An 18,386-nucleotide genomic window follows, 5' to 3' on the forward strand; every position below is an offset into this window, starting at 1 on the left:
TTCGCTTCTTGCTCCAGCCACAGAATTGCTTGAATGGATGCTGAGCCCTTTGGGGGGTACATCACTTTCTCGAAGGCCGTCAGGGGTGCTTCCATTTTTGTCCCCGGGCAAAAGATTATTGTTTTTCCTGTGCTGCAGGTTTGATGGTGCTATTGCAGATGACAAGATAGTGTGAACCTCTGCCCGCAGTGCGTGGATGCATAGGTTTTCGCCAGCTTTGTGATGTCTTTTATCAAGAAAGCGTGGCCTTCGTAGACACCTATTGTCACAATCTTTTTGACTTTGGGGTTCGGGTTTATTCAGAGATGCCATACCACTTCACCTCCTACCAAACGCTCAGGCTCATAAACACATATTCCGAGGCAAGATGAGACGGGCGAGTCCTCGTTCAGATGGGCTTCCACCTTGTCCAACTCATCTAGAGACGTTTTTCTGAAGTTTGGTGGAATAGCTTCGAGCTTATAGAAACTCTGAGCCATTCTTCGGGCTTCTTTTGTGGAACGATCTGTGCGCGCCCCTCGGTGCACAGCGAGGCACCGCCATAGGCATAGGTTGTCGTTATATACGTCCAAAGATACCATCAACCGGCTATGGGCAAGGTTGCACAGCCAGTCAGGCAAAGGCCCTGTTCCCACCAACGGCTGCCTGTCAAGCACAACCTTCATGTCAACGTTGAAAAAGTTTTCAGAAACCCACTTCGTGCTGGGCCTTTCAACTCTTTCGTTGTCGAGACACAGTTCTTCCTGGGTGATAAGCTATTTTTCTGTGTCTTCCAGTTTGTTAAACCACTGTGAGCCCTTGGGGTTCGAGTAGTACACGATCACCGTTCCATCCTCAATGTTGCACAACTGGTACACAAAAACGTGCCTCAGATAGAATGACGTGCTTACTCTTTGGCGTATCTTCACCATATAGTCTGGTGTTAGGTTTCTCCCCAGACCTCTGATGAAGCGCCACCGAATGTAACGCCGGCCTGTACTCTCTTCCCCTTCATTCTCTGCATCGTGGAACATATCCAGAATCTCCTTCTGGTAGTCTGTCACTGTTCTGATTTTCCACGCAGGGAAGGGGTCGTACTCCCTCAGAAGCTCCTGCGTTTTTCTTGACTTTCTTTGGCATGGAGGAGGTTTTGCCCGGTAAGGCTTCGGAAGTAGGGGCTTTTGCAGACGCGCCTGCGTTTCCTGAGAAATTGGTTCCTCCAGCACGTTCTGGACAACCTTTCTTACCGCTGGCGCATTTTCTGCAAGAAGTTGATTCAAATACTGCAATGTCACTGGATCTATTTTTGCGAGTTCTTCTTCCAGTCTTTCTTGATTGTTGTAAGCCATAGTGCCTTACATTATCACCTAAGATATATTTCTCTAAATGGTGTGTTTCTTTCTTTCAGCTTGAGCAAAACAAGTTCGAAAAATTTTTTTGCTTTTTCTCGCTTGCAGATAAGATGTTGTTTTAGCGTGTTACCGCCGCAGGGCTTACAGAGACGGTAGTCGCACAGAAGACCGACTCCGCAAACTCTGCAAGGCTCTGGCATTTTCATTCCTTTTTTCAGCTGGTAGTTGTGCTGCCCACAATACGCCCCATGACAACACTTTCCGCAGCTTTCTTTCTGGCCCTGCATCAGCCACCCACACTTGTTTGGCACTTGAGTCATGCCGGCTCAGGCGGTATAACAGCGGGCTCGCTTGTTTCTAATATGGCCCCTCCTTTGTTGTTAGTAGTATATAGGGGATTAACCAAATACTGTTTCAAAGAGGGAGTTGAATTTCACCGTTTCGCAGCCCCCAGGTTCAACCGGCCCGAGCTTGTGAGGGCCGGACTTGATGGTGGGGGCTGCGATAAGGTGAAATAAAGCTCCCTCTGCGAAACGGTATTTGGTTAATCCCCTATATACTACTGTGCAACTTCATTTCGTTATTCTTTCGTTCATCTTGGTTACCTTTGCGATTACTAATTAAGTTAGTCTCTTAAGCGTAGCTCATTTATATTTCTAAACTTTACTAGTATTTTTGTCTGTCTTCATATTTTCGTTTTCTTTTTTTCTTCTTCTTATTTTTTCTCTGGCTCAAGCCTTTGTTGCTGTTTGTTAGCATAGCTATTGTGCATTTAAGAATTGGTGTTAGGTTTTATTCGGTAGAATACCTAGAAATTCATCAAAATGTTATCATTGAATGTAAGGGGGTTGTGTAATCACATCAAGCGAAGGGCATTGTTTTTGTATCTCAAGAATCAAAAAGCAGATTTCTATTGTCTTCAGGAAAGCTTTTCGTTAAAGGAAGATGAAGTCCCTTGGGCTTCAGAATGGGGTGGGAAAATACTTTTCTCACACAGTACAAAACATTCCAAAGGTACTTGCATATTGCAAACTCTTGCAACCTCTTTGTTCTCTTTAGAGTGTCTGTCTATTGATCCAAACGGTAGATTGGTTATCGCAAAAATCAAGCTAGGTGACAAAGATTTTTTTCTAGCTTCCATTTATGCTCCATGTGATTCCCAACAGCAAACTTTGTTTACACAGAACTTATGTACAGATATTGTCTCTAAAACAAACACATCCAGAACAATAATCCCTGGTGACTGGGATTCAATAGATAAACACTTATAATATTTAGCCCCTTGTTCTATTTCAAATGCATCTAGCAATATTTCTCTGATACCATTGGCTAGCCACCCATTCAATCTGGTGTACAACGAGGTGGCGTGGGATGTAGGAAAATTTTTTCCCTGAATATTGAAAATTGAATTTTACAGCTAAGTGTCTCAACACCTCTGTAACCCATAGTGGATGTAAAAATTGGTGAACTCCCACTCAATATAGTGAGAGTATTCTTGCCCCATCCATTTCGTAGGCATGTAGCTAAGATTTAACACAGTTGGATTTTCTTCCCAATGGGCAATGCAAGAGCATATACTAGTCAATGACAGAAAGAGTTTCAAAACCTAACCAATATTGTGGTAAAATCACTTTTAAGAGGCAAAGGTATTTGTTATGCAAAATGTCCAAATTAATTCTTCATTCGGACAGTATCCACATTAAAAAATAGCTGGTCTGCAATGCAAACTTCTGTGGGATTTCAGTCATATAAAAGTTGATGTGCTATGGATAAATCAAAGAAATTGTAGCTTTACAGTGAATACTGTTATACATTTTGTCACGTTGTAGTGATGAACGTCGAGTAAAAATACCGTAGAGTCCTGCTTATAAGATCCCAAGCTGCAGACAAAAAAACAGTAACTGGAGAAACATGTTTGGACTTTTAAGTTTCCAAGAAATTCGCTCCCTTAGGGTTCGGTTACACAGAACTCTTTACCGTGGTAAATGACCATTTTACCACGGGAAACTGCATTTAGTGAGTATGACCAATAATTTCAGAGGTAAATTTCCCGTGGTTAATACCCATGGATACATAAAAAAGATCACATGCAGCACCTTTGAGATTTAATGTGGTAAGCTGCATTGGTGTTTTGCTGTCCAAGGTATTACAAGCAAATCATGTTTCCCCGTTTGTCATTAATATGTAACCGAAAAGGAAAAATGGTTTTCCTCCATGTGCCATTTTTGTTACCGTGGCAAAATCCTGTGTAACTGTTGTTTCACAATGTATACTAAAACCCAGCAAAAAAAACAAAAAACAACAACAAAAGTCAGCAGACATATATATCTAGCCCCAAGCTATTGGGGTGGGGGGGGGGGGTGTCATTGAAAGAGTCATTGAAGTAGACACATATCGCAGGTTAGGCTTGTTTTTCGCAGCAAGGGGCAAAAACAAATGGCATCATCGAAAAAGCAAGTGCATACGTGACGGTTTAGTTTTTGGTGGTGATTCTGCACCATGAAATCAACAATAATGTGGCCTGTTTCATCAGGATGCCAGATGACATGCTACATAACTGGGAAAATTAATGTCCCCAAACACAACTTTTGAATCGTGTTGGCTTGGGGATGTTTACTGTGGAAACAGCTTTATTTCATTGGCTACATTTCTCCTGGGATTTGTTGATTAGTTCCAGTGGAGACAAATAGTTCAGTTAGCCTTAGCTCTTATGCAGACACTCCCGCCCCCCCTCATGAAAAGTTCAGTCTGTATCCAGTCGAAATTGTTCGGAAAAGCACTCTAAAGCCGTAAGAGTAAGCCTGAACCAAGGAATGGCAATGGAAATGTTGTCTACTTTTATTCATCAGTGGAAATATTAGAATCAGTCACTGTTTGCACGGAGTTTGTTAACGATAAATCAGCTCCAATTGCAAATGTCAGCTAATATTATTGCTTCCAGCTGAGAAAACTGTATGTAAATTATACTTTAAGAAATTAGCTTTTGTGCTTAAACATGACCAGTAAATGTGAAAATGTTTAGCATGAAGTTTGAAGGCAATTGCAAATATTTAGTCCTTTTAAACTTGTGAGTCTACGGAAACTGCACCGTCACGCAATGTATAAAGAAATCATGGTTTATCAGTTGATAGGACCTCAACTTGCTAACCATAAATACACAGGAAAAGACTGGGCTTTGTCCTTATGTTATATCTGTCTGTAAAACTTTGGTTGTTGATATAAATATGCTGATTTTAAAAAAATAGACGGGAGTTGAAAGAAATGAAATCAATCAACAGTAAATTTTCTTCCGACAGTTGCAGACTGCGTGGCGCAGCATGCACAATGTCTACTAGAAGTCATTTTCCGTAGAAATTGTCGCGATTTTCAGCTGATCAAAGGAATTTCAATGAAACAATTTAAATATGCAATTACAGAAAGTTCTGTCCAAGAACTGGAACTTTGTATGATTGATTGATTGTTCCTTTTTCATCCAAGAATTTTGCACACATACAGAAAGCGAATATTTACCCACCTTATAATAAATGGCGTGTCAAAAATAAATACAGCAGCAAGTGTCTGAATAACACTAAGACCTGAGGGCTAAGACTACCTTCGAATCTCAAAAACAAGTCAAAATTTGCCAAAAAAACAACACCTGGCAAGAGTAATCACACTAATGGCCACCACACAAAAACACTCAACCTTTTGCTCGTGGAACCCAGTCTACACGTCAAGTAGAAACCACGTGATAAATGCTTTGCTCTCGTGGAGAAATAAATAAATAAATATCGCTGGCGTTTACAAAGTGTGGAAAGTCCCACACAAAAATAATTTGGATGGTTCCCTTCCAGCAATGCTATTGTTAATAACAGGTGACAGGATTATTGACAAAATTCCTCAGATTGGCAAGGCAACATGCCAAATACAATTTTGCCAATCCTCAGAAGTTTTCTCATTAAATTCAAAAGCACACGGTTCTTACATAAATAACGCATACATGTATACTATATATATCTAATTAGAAATCAGGAATGTAGATTTTAGCTAGAAGCCAGGCAATTATCTGGTGTTTGAATGAATTTTAGGCTAACAATATATAATTAGTGTATGTATAATTACCCGTCTCTCTTCATAACGTGGAGCATTATGAGGATTCAATGGTGGCGTGTCTGCAAAAAAATTAATTCCATCTCTACTGAAATCTAAGGTGTAATTTACTGTCCAGTATTTCCTGTCATAACCCTCTCCTTGTGTAGCAAATCCAGTTATGTCTGTTATCATACCCAGATCAGCCTGTAATGGAACAAAATATGATATAAATAAAAATAAATCCAAATTGATTTCATCAATACTATTTTTAATATTGTCATCATGTTAGGGTTTTACACAATACACTCAAATATGCTTATGTTCAATGCTCAAAAAATCTCACTATTGTTTGAAAGGAGTCACTATTAAAATTTTGTTAACGTTGTGGTACCCAAGACACTGGGCTTACTAACAAAATCATACTTCTGTAAAAAAATTAATATTTACAATCAAAAGCTCAGTGCAACATTAATTTGGGTTTTTTAAAAATTTGGATTAGCAGAAATAACAGAATTAGCTTACCTCCAGATATACATATCCATAAATAGAGCTAAAATTAGGGCACCAGCCAGAATGCTTCACATTTGGAGCTTTCTGAAGATAGGGATATGGCCATGTTCTTGCCTCATAAATATTCCTGTAGTCATCTTCACTTGTTGAAGCACTGAACAAGGCAATTGTAGGATCATATCGGTCCAGGAACAGAGGCTTTCTACAATCTTATTAAAAGACATTAAACTGTGTTATTACTGGCATCTTCCTTCTATAAATTACGATCTCAAAAACAAGAGTGTGTTTCACCACATTTGCATGCACTGGAATAGAGTTAAAAACACAATGTGCAGCAGAGTATTTTTGATATACTTTAAAGGTTTTGTGAAACAGGGTAAAATGTTCATAGTTTCAAGTGTTTGATACGTCTTCTCAATCCAAGCAAAAACTGTGAGTAGAAAATGGATTGCAAAATTTTATGCTAATTATAAGATTAGATATACAAACACTGTTAAATTTATGAACTTGGTAAATTATTATAAAAATGAGTAAAGGAAGCTATGTACAAGTTTGACAGTTCTAGGTTGTAAAAAATGAGATTATCAATAATCACCAGGACATCTGCTGCTGGCCAGCAGATGATCCCCTCGCGCATGCATAGTTAAGTCACTGCCCTGTAGTTTGCCCTTGTGGCCCTTGTGGTCTTGCTTTGCATAGCTTTGTTGCTTTTGCCTTTGGTTTGCCCCCTTCCACATGTCTCTCAGGGTTTGTACCCTTTTTCTGAAACAAATTTCCAGGACTTTTCCAGGACCTTCCCAGGACTCTAAAATTCACATTAACCCTTCCACTCCCAAGATCTCCACGTTAATTCTCCTTACTGTCTGCCATACATTTCATATTTTTACTTGAGTTTAACAGATTTCCAGAACTTTCCAGGACCAGTAGCCCTTTTCCAGGACTTTCCAGTCCTGGAAAATGTCAGTAAAATTCCAGGACTTTCCAGGTTTTCTAGGACCTGTACGAACCCTGGTCTCTTGGTTCATGGTGGGCTCTGCGTCCAGGTAAGAACATTTATTCTCCACTGAGAATTCAGTGTGACAGATGCCAGGCCCAAGGGGGAGATGAACTGAAGCAGGTTGCCATGGTTACCCCTTAATTTGCATTTTGCCCACACTCGCTTGTTCATTGCCTGCTTTGCTGTCCATTGGCACCTACCAGTAACCCTCTATTTGAATACTTCTTATTGACAAGTTAAATTCAACTAAAACTCACTTAAAACTCTTCACTAAAACTCTTACACATCTATCTGGTTTACCGTTATTTTACAGAGACGTGCCTGATGCATGGTAGAGGATTGTGGCTCATACTCCCTTAAGCAAGAATGAGGTGGAAAATGAGATTATTTGGAACAATAAATTTGTTACAATTGCGGGAAAGTCAGTATTCTATCAATCGTGGTATGAAGCCAGAGTTAAATACATAAAAGATCTGATAACTGAGGATGGAAATTTAATGACACTTACATCATGTTCTATTGGGATCAACTGCTTCTGGTTGGTTGGGTTAGTTGCACTGGGTTTTTTCGTGTTCTATTGGTGTAAAACCGTTTTTGGTTGGTTTGGTTGATCAACTTTTTCATCCTGCAATCTCGACCCTCATGACAAGTTTTCTAGTCTAAGTACGTTTAAAAATCTTCTGCCCTCCACTTATTTTACCTTACTGGACACAACTTACAATATTGATATGCCCTGCACTCAGATCTTCTCCCGCAACTGCACTTGCCAGTTCCTAAGACTGATTCTACTTGTACCTTACTGTGCACTATTAGTACTGTTATTAGTTATTAATTAGATTTATTGTAATTCTATTAAATTTTAGATTGTTTTATTATTTTTTGTTTTTAGATATAGGGCTGCGCCTCACATAGGATACTTTCCTGTTTATGCAATCCCTTTTGGTCTTTACGTTTTATTTCTTATTGTTTTGCTATACAATTTTATGAGCATATATTTACCTATGAGACTAATAAAGTTGATAGACGAAACCAGGTTGAAACGGTTCAAAAAGCATTTTCGTGATTATGTCATGTGATTGCAGCCCGCATAAGGACTATTCCCAAGAGTTAGCGAGTTTTAACCAAAAACGATCGGAAAAGTGTTCTATTGAGAAACGTCACCATATCAACAAAAACCGGTTGCGGTTGAAACGGTTGATCCTAATAGAACACGACCTTAATGTTTTCCAGCACACCTTCAGCATTAAAGTACACTTTTTGCAGTATTAAGGGCTTTTAAATGCTATTTCCACGAGCTGGAAAAAGAAACTCCAGAATAGCTACGAGGAAAATGAAACTAACAACTGCAAAAATAAGATTATTGATACACAAAATATTTGAAGTAAGATGCTTAGACAAATACTGACGAAAAAGACTTTTGAGAAGTCCACCTCAGTGGGAAAGCTTGAAAGGGCAGGTTTTCTGCAGATAAAATTTCACATATCTATGAGCTTCCTTTCAAACTAACTCTCGATGTCAGAAAGTCAGTTTTTCAATTAAGATTAACCACAACATTCTGTACACAAAAAAGGCTCTTTAGAGATAGGATAACAGAGAACGACAACTGTTATCTTTGCAGCGGCAGTTAAAGACTGACGCACCTCTTTGTTGAATGTGATTTTAGTAAAGCATTTTGGATTGATTTTACTTCTTGGTGGAATTGTAAAAGTAACATGCCAATCAAACTCCATCAACGTGATAATCTATTTGCTTTTTATCCCCGAAAACAGTCCTTCTTAGGCATTAATTACTGTTTGCTTGTGGCCAGAAATCACATCTACATTTCTGCAAAAAATGAAGACCCCTTCTGGTTTACTTCCTATCTCAGATTTTTAAAAAAACAAGCTCTGGATCAACAAAAAGAAGATTCAAGACCTTGTTACTCTTTAGAGCACTTTTGCTTTGTTCAATTCTTGTGAGTGTTTATAAGACCGTAATTCATATATTTTGTGAAATGGTTCTTTTCAGTTAGCTTTTTACACTGGTCAGTTGTAATTTCTTTTTGCAAGTTGTTACATTTTAACTTTTGTTTTTTTTTTTTTTTTATAATTGTATTGTATGTTACCTTTCTTCAGTGACTAAATAAAATAAAGGGTTATTTAAAAAAAACAGTTAAATTCATTTGCCTGATAAGCTAAAATCAAAAAGTTTAGGTTTCAAGGCTTTTCTCATTCTTATGCTCATGTTTGTATCAAGTTATTGCAAACGTGAGCCAGATGACATAATCATAAACATAATGAAGGGTCACCAGTTTTTAATATCAGCAATTTTTTTTTAAATAGACTTAACTGTTCCTCCTACTGTCTCAAGAGGGAACATGCCTGTTAGTCATCTGCACATACTTTGACGAAAAAACCTCCCAAATCACTGAGTAATTTTCACACCAGATCACTCTTTTGTCAGAAACGATATTACACAGGGTTTTCAAATTCAAAAAATAACGGAGGAAATTGTAAAGTAGCCCAGAGCACTATCTCGTCAGGATAACAGTGGCCTTGTGGGGTAGGATGCTGGAGAGGCACGCCCCCTTCTGAAAAGGGGAATGGGGTGTTCTCCCAAACAAATTGACAATTAAGGTGGCTTGAAGTTTATTCCAGTGCATTTTTGTGCACCCATGACTGATTCTGTTAAAGACCACTGAACATTTATTGACAAGGGTTGGTTGCTTTCAAAGCTTTAGCATCTGATGTACTGGGTATATGAGACCCTTCCATGTCTGGTGCATCTAACAAAAGCAATGAGTAGATGTGACAATATTATTTTTACTGTTTATTCTTTACACTCTAATAATATACATGAAAAAGTTACTCGATTCTGATTAGCTAAGAGCAGTGCAGTTCAGGTGTAACATCAGCGCAAAAAGCGTAAAAACCAGTGCAAAAAGCGTAATGCCAGTGCAAATTACACATCATAATTCTGGATTATGATTGGCTGAAAGACAGTAGGAAATTTTTTAAGCCAATGATATCACATAAAATGATGACGAAAATTTTGTGTGGAAACTTTGAGAAAAGTTTTCTCAAATGAGAAAAAAATGGCTTCAAGAAAGATCTTCCGGCACTTCCTCCACGCAAATTTTTTCATGTTTATATTATTAATAAGCAATCATACGGTTTTTCTCGTTCAGTTTGAAATTAATTTGCACTTGTGAGTTTTTAAAAAAGCTGAAATTGTACTCGCCAAAGCAGCTAGTGCAATTTCAGCTTTTTGAAAAACTCACTTGTGCAAATTAATTCCAATTTGAACTCGAAACCTATGATTACTGATACTAATACCAGCGAAGTTTACAAAATGAATACATTTTCCTTGAATTCAGTTTTGGAGAAAACACTTAGTTTCAAGACTCCTTTCAACCTTTTGTTGAAAATACATTTAGTGGCGTCAAGACCATGAGTAACATTTTCAGAGGAGCACAGCCTTCGCATGCACCACACGAACGTGGCTACAGCCACGGACACTGTGGTCAATTCAGCCTAAATGGATTGTTTTATCGTCACTTTCAGAACTGGAACAACAAGTAATATTTGTTAACTCTAATTCCTAAGGAAAGAAAAGACAGCATCGTTTACTGCCTCCGCTTCAGTCTTAGAAACTGTGCACGTGAGAAGAAATCTACCGCCGCACTGATACATGCATGTTCAAATGACAATCCGAGCACATGAGCAGACTTCCCGCCAAAAAAATGCTCTTGCTTTGAAGTTTAAAGTTACATATAATAGCTGTACCGTTTATTTATTTTGTTTCTCTGTTAGCTTTTATTTTCTCAAAAAGATCAGATCACGATTACATTGGTGAAATTTGGAATATGAAAAGCGCAAATAATTGAAGTAGCCAGTGACTTGCACCGGGTGCTGGCTAAATTTAAAACCCTGATTACATGACTTGTTCATTTATTGAATGAATAAAGTTTTCCCGGCTTTATACTTTTTTTCAGCATCTTCTTAATCTATAGCATCTAGTGTAATAAAATTAACAGCAGTGCTTCTTCCTCATCCATCACTTCAGCATCATTTAACTTGTCCCATTTTTGTTACTCTCAAGCCCAATGGGCTTGTGCATGTAACTTTCCTTCCATTGTTATACTATCTTATTGCTTATGCTTACATCATACATGAACATGACAAAAGTAATAAAAATTATACAGCCAAGATGTACAGTTCTGCTATTAAAGTGCCAACACATTTGTGTTCGGTGGTCCTGAATTCAATTGCTTGATTCACACCTTTTAAATAAAAAAAATGATCAGCCTCCAATTGCAACCAGTTGAGATTTTCAAAAAGTTTTTCAGTGTCCCCAATAAGTGCAGCAATACTAGGTAAGTCAAGAAAGTGATTTTTTTTCTTAACCAGAGTGTGAGAGCTACTAGCTGTTGACGCAAATAGCTCAATCGTTTAACTGATGGCAAATTTAAATTACCAGTAAAATGTTCTCTAAATAATATTATTAAGAATATTATTACGTGGTCAGTGTCAAATGGAGACTGTGGACTACAGACTTTTTAAGAATATTTAACAACAATATTATTCGTCAAAGGCGAAGTGAACATTGGTGAATATTCACCAAGACAAAGAGGATGTATACCGGATGAAATACCGGACCAAAACATAAAAACACAGACATGATTGTTATTGTTCGTTTGCATACAGGTATGCAGCCATATTTTTAATAATAAGCTTATATGTACATCGATTGAGAATCAATTTAAGCCTTATTCATCAAGTTCAGCAGTAAAACAAACAAGTGAAACACAACAAAAATAAAAATACCTTTGTTTTATCACTTTTGATTTAATTCACAGTTGTCATCATCATCTAAAAATGAGCAGCTTTAGTTTGAAGATATATAAATTTCGGTCAATCAATTTGACCCGCTGGCGATCAATGCTCATGAAAACCTTACCCTAAGTTTAGCCACTCACTGAAGTTTCAGCCTCTAAAGTGTAGGTTTTCTTTATGAAATTTGTCTTCAAAAGAAGCCCAAAATTTGGCATTGTTGCCGCCAGTTTGAACAGAACTCAGCAGCCAGGCAACGTTTTCATGACACCACTCCGTCCAAGAGATTTTGTCTAAATGGCTTCCGAAAAGCCTTTTAACTACCACTCTTGGTTATTGCTGCCCTTGAACCATATTATTTTGACTCAAACATGCTCCAAACTCTGAAATGATAGCATTGAAGATAGTGAAGTGGATAAACATTTGGAAAAATACATTTTGCTGATGTTGTGAAAGATACAAAGTCAGTTGCAGGTTTTTCTCCTTCGGACTGCCAATTTCGAGTCGGACGGGATGATGTCACATAAACACAGCCTGGCTACCAAGACAGTTTCAAAATGGCGGCCTCTGAAGTGGCTTCTTTCGAGAAGAATTTCATCTGGCACTTCAGAGGCTGAAACTTCGGTGAGTGGAAAAGCTGAATGTTTACTTTCTGTAGGCGAAGACAAAAAAGGGAGCTTTTTGGATTGACCTTCTCCTTTAACTGCCTTGAATACAAATTCTTGAAAAGATGTTTGGTCCAAGGGCAACAGCAGTCATTTTGAAAATTCTCCATCCTTTCAAATATCCTGGACTTGAAGTGATGTCTTTCGAATAAATGAAAATTTCATTCAGCAACTGTCTGCCATGTTTACTTACTGAGATGGCAAAGGTGGCGAGCTTAGTAACCAAGCTCAGAAATGTTATATTCACCCCCCAGCTTGGTGAATATAGAGTCACAAGCCAAGCTTTTCAACCAATCAGAATGTCCAATTTTTATATTCACCTCTGGAAATTATACTAAATCGTGTTATTCCATTATCGAGTGCTGACTGTAAACAGGATTATTCAGACTGTTCTCGTATTGAGAGCTCTCGGTCGCTACGCAAAGCACACGCTTGCCAAATAGGAAAATATATTTCTCCCAACTACCTACCAATATAAATGCGACAATTGCCGTCTCGGAATCGCATTTAGTTCATAGAAATTGTAACACGATTCAGTTAAAACGTCTTCAGTCTGCAGTCTGCAGTTTACCTTCAGTCTTTTACCCCCGGTCCGCAGTCTGCGTTTTATACTGACCGAGGAACTTTGCTAGTGCTACAATAGGAGCATCCACATCAACCTTAATTTTAATAATATGATTGTGTTACCTTTCCATGGAATAGTTTGCACAAAACGAGGAAGGAATGCAGTAAACAAAGCGGCGAAAATGCCCGTACTTCGCATCATTGCTATCCGTGAGAGTCCGCGAGTCGCTGTCCGCTATGGTATGTTATGTCACGTGACATGAACTGACCAATCACATAAAGAATAGGATCACTATGGAGAATTGGCGGGAACTGGTGAGAACGACATCGTGGTGTCTCGTAGGACCAGAAGTATCGGCGGCCGTCACCACCAAAAATACAAGATTAGTAAACAGCACAGACCAAACATAAATGGTTTAGTGATGGTTTGCGAAATGGAATAAATGATTGACAAATGATACTGTCTAAATCCAAATAGTTAAGCGTTCTTGTGTTAAACGGTCTACTGAAACAGTATATGATTTAGACAATTTAGAAATGGTTCAGTCACCATTATCAAGATGGAACAAACTAATAAGAATCAGTTTATTTAAATGAGGATCCATCTGACTATGATACGTAGAATGATCAGGTCTGACAACAAACGGTCAAGTGTTCTGTTTCAAAATGGTGTAATTAATGGTGGGACGGTTTAAGTAATCGACAAATCATATAATTCACCAAGCAATGGTTCAACTCACCGACCAATGGTTTGGTGTAGTGCCAACTGATTTAATGCAGACACGAATAGTGCAGTACGAAGTCAAATCATTCGTCCAAACAGCAAATAGCTTAATTTAATGTTGAGATGTTCAGTCATGGAAGGAATGGTCCAGTGTAATTAGAAATGATTGAACGAAATTAAAAGTGATTTAGCGTGGCACGAAACGAAACAGCCTTCTTTGTGCGCCGAACCGCAAAAAAAATACAACAGTGAAGTGGACAAGTCAAGATTGAAATGGATCAGTCAATGTGGGGTCTGACGTAATACCATCATATTTGGCGCCAAATTAGCAGAGTGAATGCAGTGATAACAATGGGGTGACAGGCCTACACAGGAATCCAAGGTGCCATTCAATTGGTAAAATACAAATGATCAATATGCAGAGGAAGCAAGAGCCTAGCTACTTCCGGCTGCTAACATTGTTACGGGAAGTTATCTCGCAGCAAATACTTGTTTTATGGCAGCATGAGCTGCATAATAGAAATCAACTATTTAGACGAAGAGTAGGTACCGTATTAGTTTATGATTTCCGTCCATATGCCATAGGGCAAGAGGGGAACGGACATTAAAAACCCGTCTTCTAATGGGTCTAATGGCTCGTAATCGCCGACCGTCAGGGTCGACTCTCTTGACAGCGCTTCTTAGCCTCGCCCTCTGCACACGTATTCCTTGTGAATGTAGATAGCCCTCTATAGTTTTCAACCCTGTAGATTCAAAAGTAAATTATACCTGGCTAAATATTTGTCATTAACGAAAGTGGTAAAGTAGAATGCACAGAAGAGAAACTGTAACCAACAAAGGACGTGATCCTATGAGGAAAATTTTCAGGAAATTATAATTTAAAAATCGGATAACGGCACGATGAAGAGACATAGGACGATGTGCTGTTACGGTGTGCCATATTTTTACCCTTTCCGTGGGATTTACAGCCCCTGTACTTGATGGGGAATACATTTTACAAGGCTTTATCTGAATAAGATAAAATAAAATATTTATATATTTGAATAAAGAAAAATGTAAAAGGTTTCACACAATCGTAGAAGTGCTCGATGCAAATACATGCAGAGCGGAATACTATAATTAAAGATAGACACCGTACGGACAGTTGCTCGAGTTTCACGCACGAAGCGATCATCACAGTCTGATGATCGCTTCGTGCGTGAAACTCGAGAACTGTCCGTATGGTGTCTATCTTTATTTATAGTATATATTTAAATATGTTGCGCGTGGCTAGTAATCTGCCATTCGATTTATATTGCAAATAATTATGCATAATGTTTTTACAAGGCTTACCAGACCTAGGTAAGTTAACCATGATATTTTTAACAAAGGAGTCCAGCATGTCATCGTCAATATCACTGAAGCGGGACCGGTTGGTAAGTTCATACTCCGCAATCCTGTTTTTAACTGTACGCTTGCTCACACCTGGCATCGCAGCTATCTCTCGGTGGCTGAAATGATTTTCTGTAGAAAATTAATTTCATGGTCTTTGTCAGTGTGTGTAACATAAATGGACTGTAGAAAACATGACTTTTTTTTCTTTTGTTCGTTTTGGAATAACCTTTAAAAAACACGAGCTGCTGTTCAGGAATCACAAATTTAGGTCTCCCACGTCGCCCTTCTCCACTCTGAATGGGTGCTTGATACGTGAATGATGATGGTTCCCCACACGAAGCCGTCGTTAACTGTTGACGAGCCTGATTCATCAAGTCCACGGATTCTAAGGAAATATCCCCATTGAGAAGAGTAGTTTCAAATGAGACTCTCGAGTCTCACAGCAGTTGGCTCTGACCCACGACCCCGATCTCCTCTCTCAAGATCCTCAATAATTGCCTTCAACTCTGACGCGAGTTGTTGTTGGAAATCCATCGTATTATTCTGAGTGTAGAGTATAGTGTAGAGTATAGGTCAAATTTCAATGAAGAAAATCAAAAGGAGTTGATGGTTTTAAAATTTTTCTTTCCTCCCTGACCAAGCGTTATCCTACCGCGTTCTCTGTGGTTTTCTTTCTAGCACGAATCGTGATGTAGTTCATATTAATTTTGCAAGTATGGGAGGGGATGGGACGGGAGGGGGTTGAGCAATCTGCCGTAGGTAAAAAGATGGCGACTGGTACATTTCCCCATAATTCTTAGCGCAAGGAAACTTAAACAGCGCTCATAAAAACTCACAGAAACGTTCCAAAACCTTCAAACCTAGAATACACAATGTGGTTAGCAAAGGGAAAATAGTGCAAAAATATGGCCTTCCTTGTACTTGACGGAATGTGCAGCCGCCACCTTTTCTTCTATACTGGATTACAAACTGAACAAATTGACGTCAGTTTTTTCATGCGTCTGTCCTGTAACATTGTCAAAGTAGTCTGCGGATCCACTCGGCTATCGCCTCGTGGATCCACAGCTAGTTTGACAATGTTATGACGAAATTCATGATCAATAACAGGACAGACGCATGAAAAACTGACAACAAATTGTCAATAAATTATAATTATAAATTATAAATTCTAGTGTCTGTCCGCTTGTTGACGATAAAAATTAGCCAATGAGCGCGCAAGAATTTCTGCAGTCATCGTAAAATAAGAAATTCATAGTCGGAATTCGCAAAAGAAAAATTTCAGGCGAAGAAAAATAGTGTTAAGAAATATCCTAGAAAATGATAAAAGAAGAACACGTGCGCGACAATTAGTAGTGTACAAAAAAATCGTACACCCCAACCCCCTCAAAATTTACCAGTATTTTCCTATGAAGCGACTGCCCAAGAACCAAGGTATCTTAACGACAATCAACTTTTAGAGTAAAGTGAATAAAGTTTTCATTCAAAGCATCGCCAAGTACCACATATTTCAGATAAAGATCAGCAAAGAGGTGAGTAGGCGGCTCAGTTGTTTGTTACACTATTTCCGTCGACAATCGTTTTGATGTAATCGAATTGCCTGAGCATATATCTATGCAATCAACGTTGTTAATTTAAAATATAGCGCTAAAATATAGAGCAAAATCCGTACCATAGTGGAAAATAGTCCAAAAAAAATTAAATCTGAAACAAGACAAAGAACAAAGGTGAGTAAACTGGAGGTGTTATCATTTCCTTTGCGTTCAGGCTCGTGACTTTAACCTTCTTTGACCTTGATATAATATCCTATCTGATCTCATAAATATTGTCATAATTCCTAGGTTCCCTCTGGCACTCTCAAAGACATATCTTCTAGACAGAAATGCATTGCAAAATGAAATAAAAAGAAGCAAACTTACCGAAGTTGTCCGCAACACGCTTGGCCAAGCTCGCCGAGTCGGTGTGACCTAAGTCACGGTCATTCACTCTGCTAATTTGATTAACTGATCCATTTCAATCTTGACTTGTCCACTTCACTGTTGTATTTTTTGCGGTTCGGCAAAGAAGGCTGTTTCGTTTCGTGCCACGCTAAATCACTTTTAATTTCGTTCAATCGTGTCTAATTACACTGGACCATTCCTTCCATGACTGAACATCTCAACATTAAGTTAAGCTATTTGCTGTTTGCACGAATGATTTGACTTCGTACTGCACTATTTGTGTCTGCTTTAAATCAGTTGGCACAACACCAAACCATTGGTCGGTGAGTGGAACCATTTCTTGGTGAATTAAATGATTTGTCGATTACTTCAATCGTCCCACCATTAATTACACCATTTTGAAACAGAACACTTGACCGTTTGTTGTCAGACCTGATCATTCCACGTATCGTAGTCAGATAGATCCTCATTTAAATAAACTGATTCTTATCAGTTTGTTCCATTTTGATATCGGTGACTGAACCATTTCTAAATTGTCTAAATCATTTACTGTTTCAGTAGACCGTTTAACATAACCTAACTATTTGTATTTGGACAGTATCATTTGTCAATCATTTATACCATTTCGCAAACCATCACTAAATCATTTATGTTTGGTCTGTGCCGTTTAATAATCTTGTATTTTTGGTGGTAACGGCGGCCCATAAGAAGCTTATCTGAACCATAGTCTGAACCAGGGGTTTCAATAAGAGCCGGTTACCAGCGGTCTACCGCCGCCTGTAGGACCCCTTACCGCCGTCTGTTTGGATTTCATTAATGAAAATAAAAATGATATTAATAAAAAAAAAAAAGTAAATACAACAACAACGACGACCCCTGAAATTTTTAAATGCTACAAAAAAGCGGGCAAAACAGACCCAAAGACCAAAAAACTGAAGCGTACGTGTTAATTTCAACGTCTAGCGATACACTAAAAAACTGAAGCCTCGGCATCGTGACAAAGCAGACTCTGGGACAAACTCTAACTGGAACCAGTCGTCGTCAACCGGTAGGAATAATATTATCATTTCTTTGGATTGATTACCTTTATGTAAAGAATAATCCGATTACAGGTTTCGACAGATTGTTTTAAGTCAGTTTTTACAATAACTTTCAGTGGATATCAAGTGTCACTGAGAGATATCTGCCTAGAAAGGTATTCAAAATGCATCTCTTTGCATCAAAAAATTAATAGTTTGTCAAAAAAAAAATCCTGCTTTGTGGTCAATGAAAATACCCATCAACAGCACGCTTTTTGATGCCCATAACGCTGGAAATCGCATTTCCGAGCTTCTAGATTTCAATTTTTTCTGGGGAGGGCATGCCCCCCAGACCCCCCTAGGGGAAAGGGGCCTTACTGCCC

At 38.5% G+C, this 18,386-nt stretch overlaps 1 protein-coding gene and 1 pseudogene across 2 annotated transcripts in view; both read right to left on the minus strand.

Moving 5' to 3' along the window:
• Positions 1-13,340, minus strand: part of LOC110053282 (uncharacterized) — an 80,093-nt gene extending 66,753 nt beyond the window's left edge. The window contains exons 1-3 of one of the 2 annotated variants that reach the window (XM_020759493.2): positions 13,073-13,339; positions 5,925-6,121; positions 5,433-5,606 (exon numbers count right to left, since the gene is read on the minus strand). In XM_020759493.2, coding sequence (XP_020615152.2) covers positions 5,433-5,606; positions 5,925-6,121; positions 13,073-13,151 — 450 coding nt within the window. In that variant the 5' untranslated portion in view covers positions 13,152-13,339. Of the gene's footprint in view, positions 1-5,432; positions 5,607-5,924; positions 6,122-13,072 lie in introns of both variants that reach the window. The other variant, XM_020759495.2, reaches the window with a different exon arrangement.
• Positions 13,341-14,152: 812 nt separating this feature from the next.
• LOC149095797 (uncharacterized) lies at positions 14,153-15,685 on the minus strand (annotated as a pseudogene).
• Between the last annotated feature and the right edge of the window lie 2,701 nt (positions 15,686-18,386).

The sequence above is a fragment of the Orbicella faveolata genome, unplaced genomic scaffold (assembly GCF_042242905.1).
Source record: "Orbicella faveolata isolate gen_17 unplaced genomic scaffold, um_ofav_v1 contig_48, whole genome shotgun sequence".
NCBI classification, from domain to species: domain Eukaryota; kingdom Metazoa; phylum Cnidaria; class Anthozoa; order Scleractinia; family Merulinidae; genus Orbicella; species Orbicella faveolata.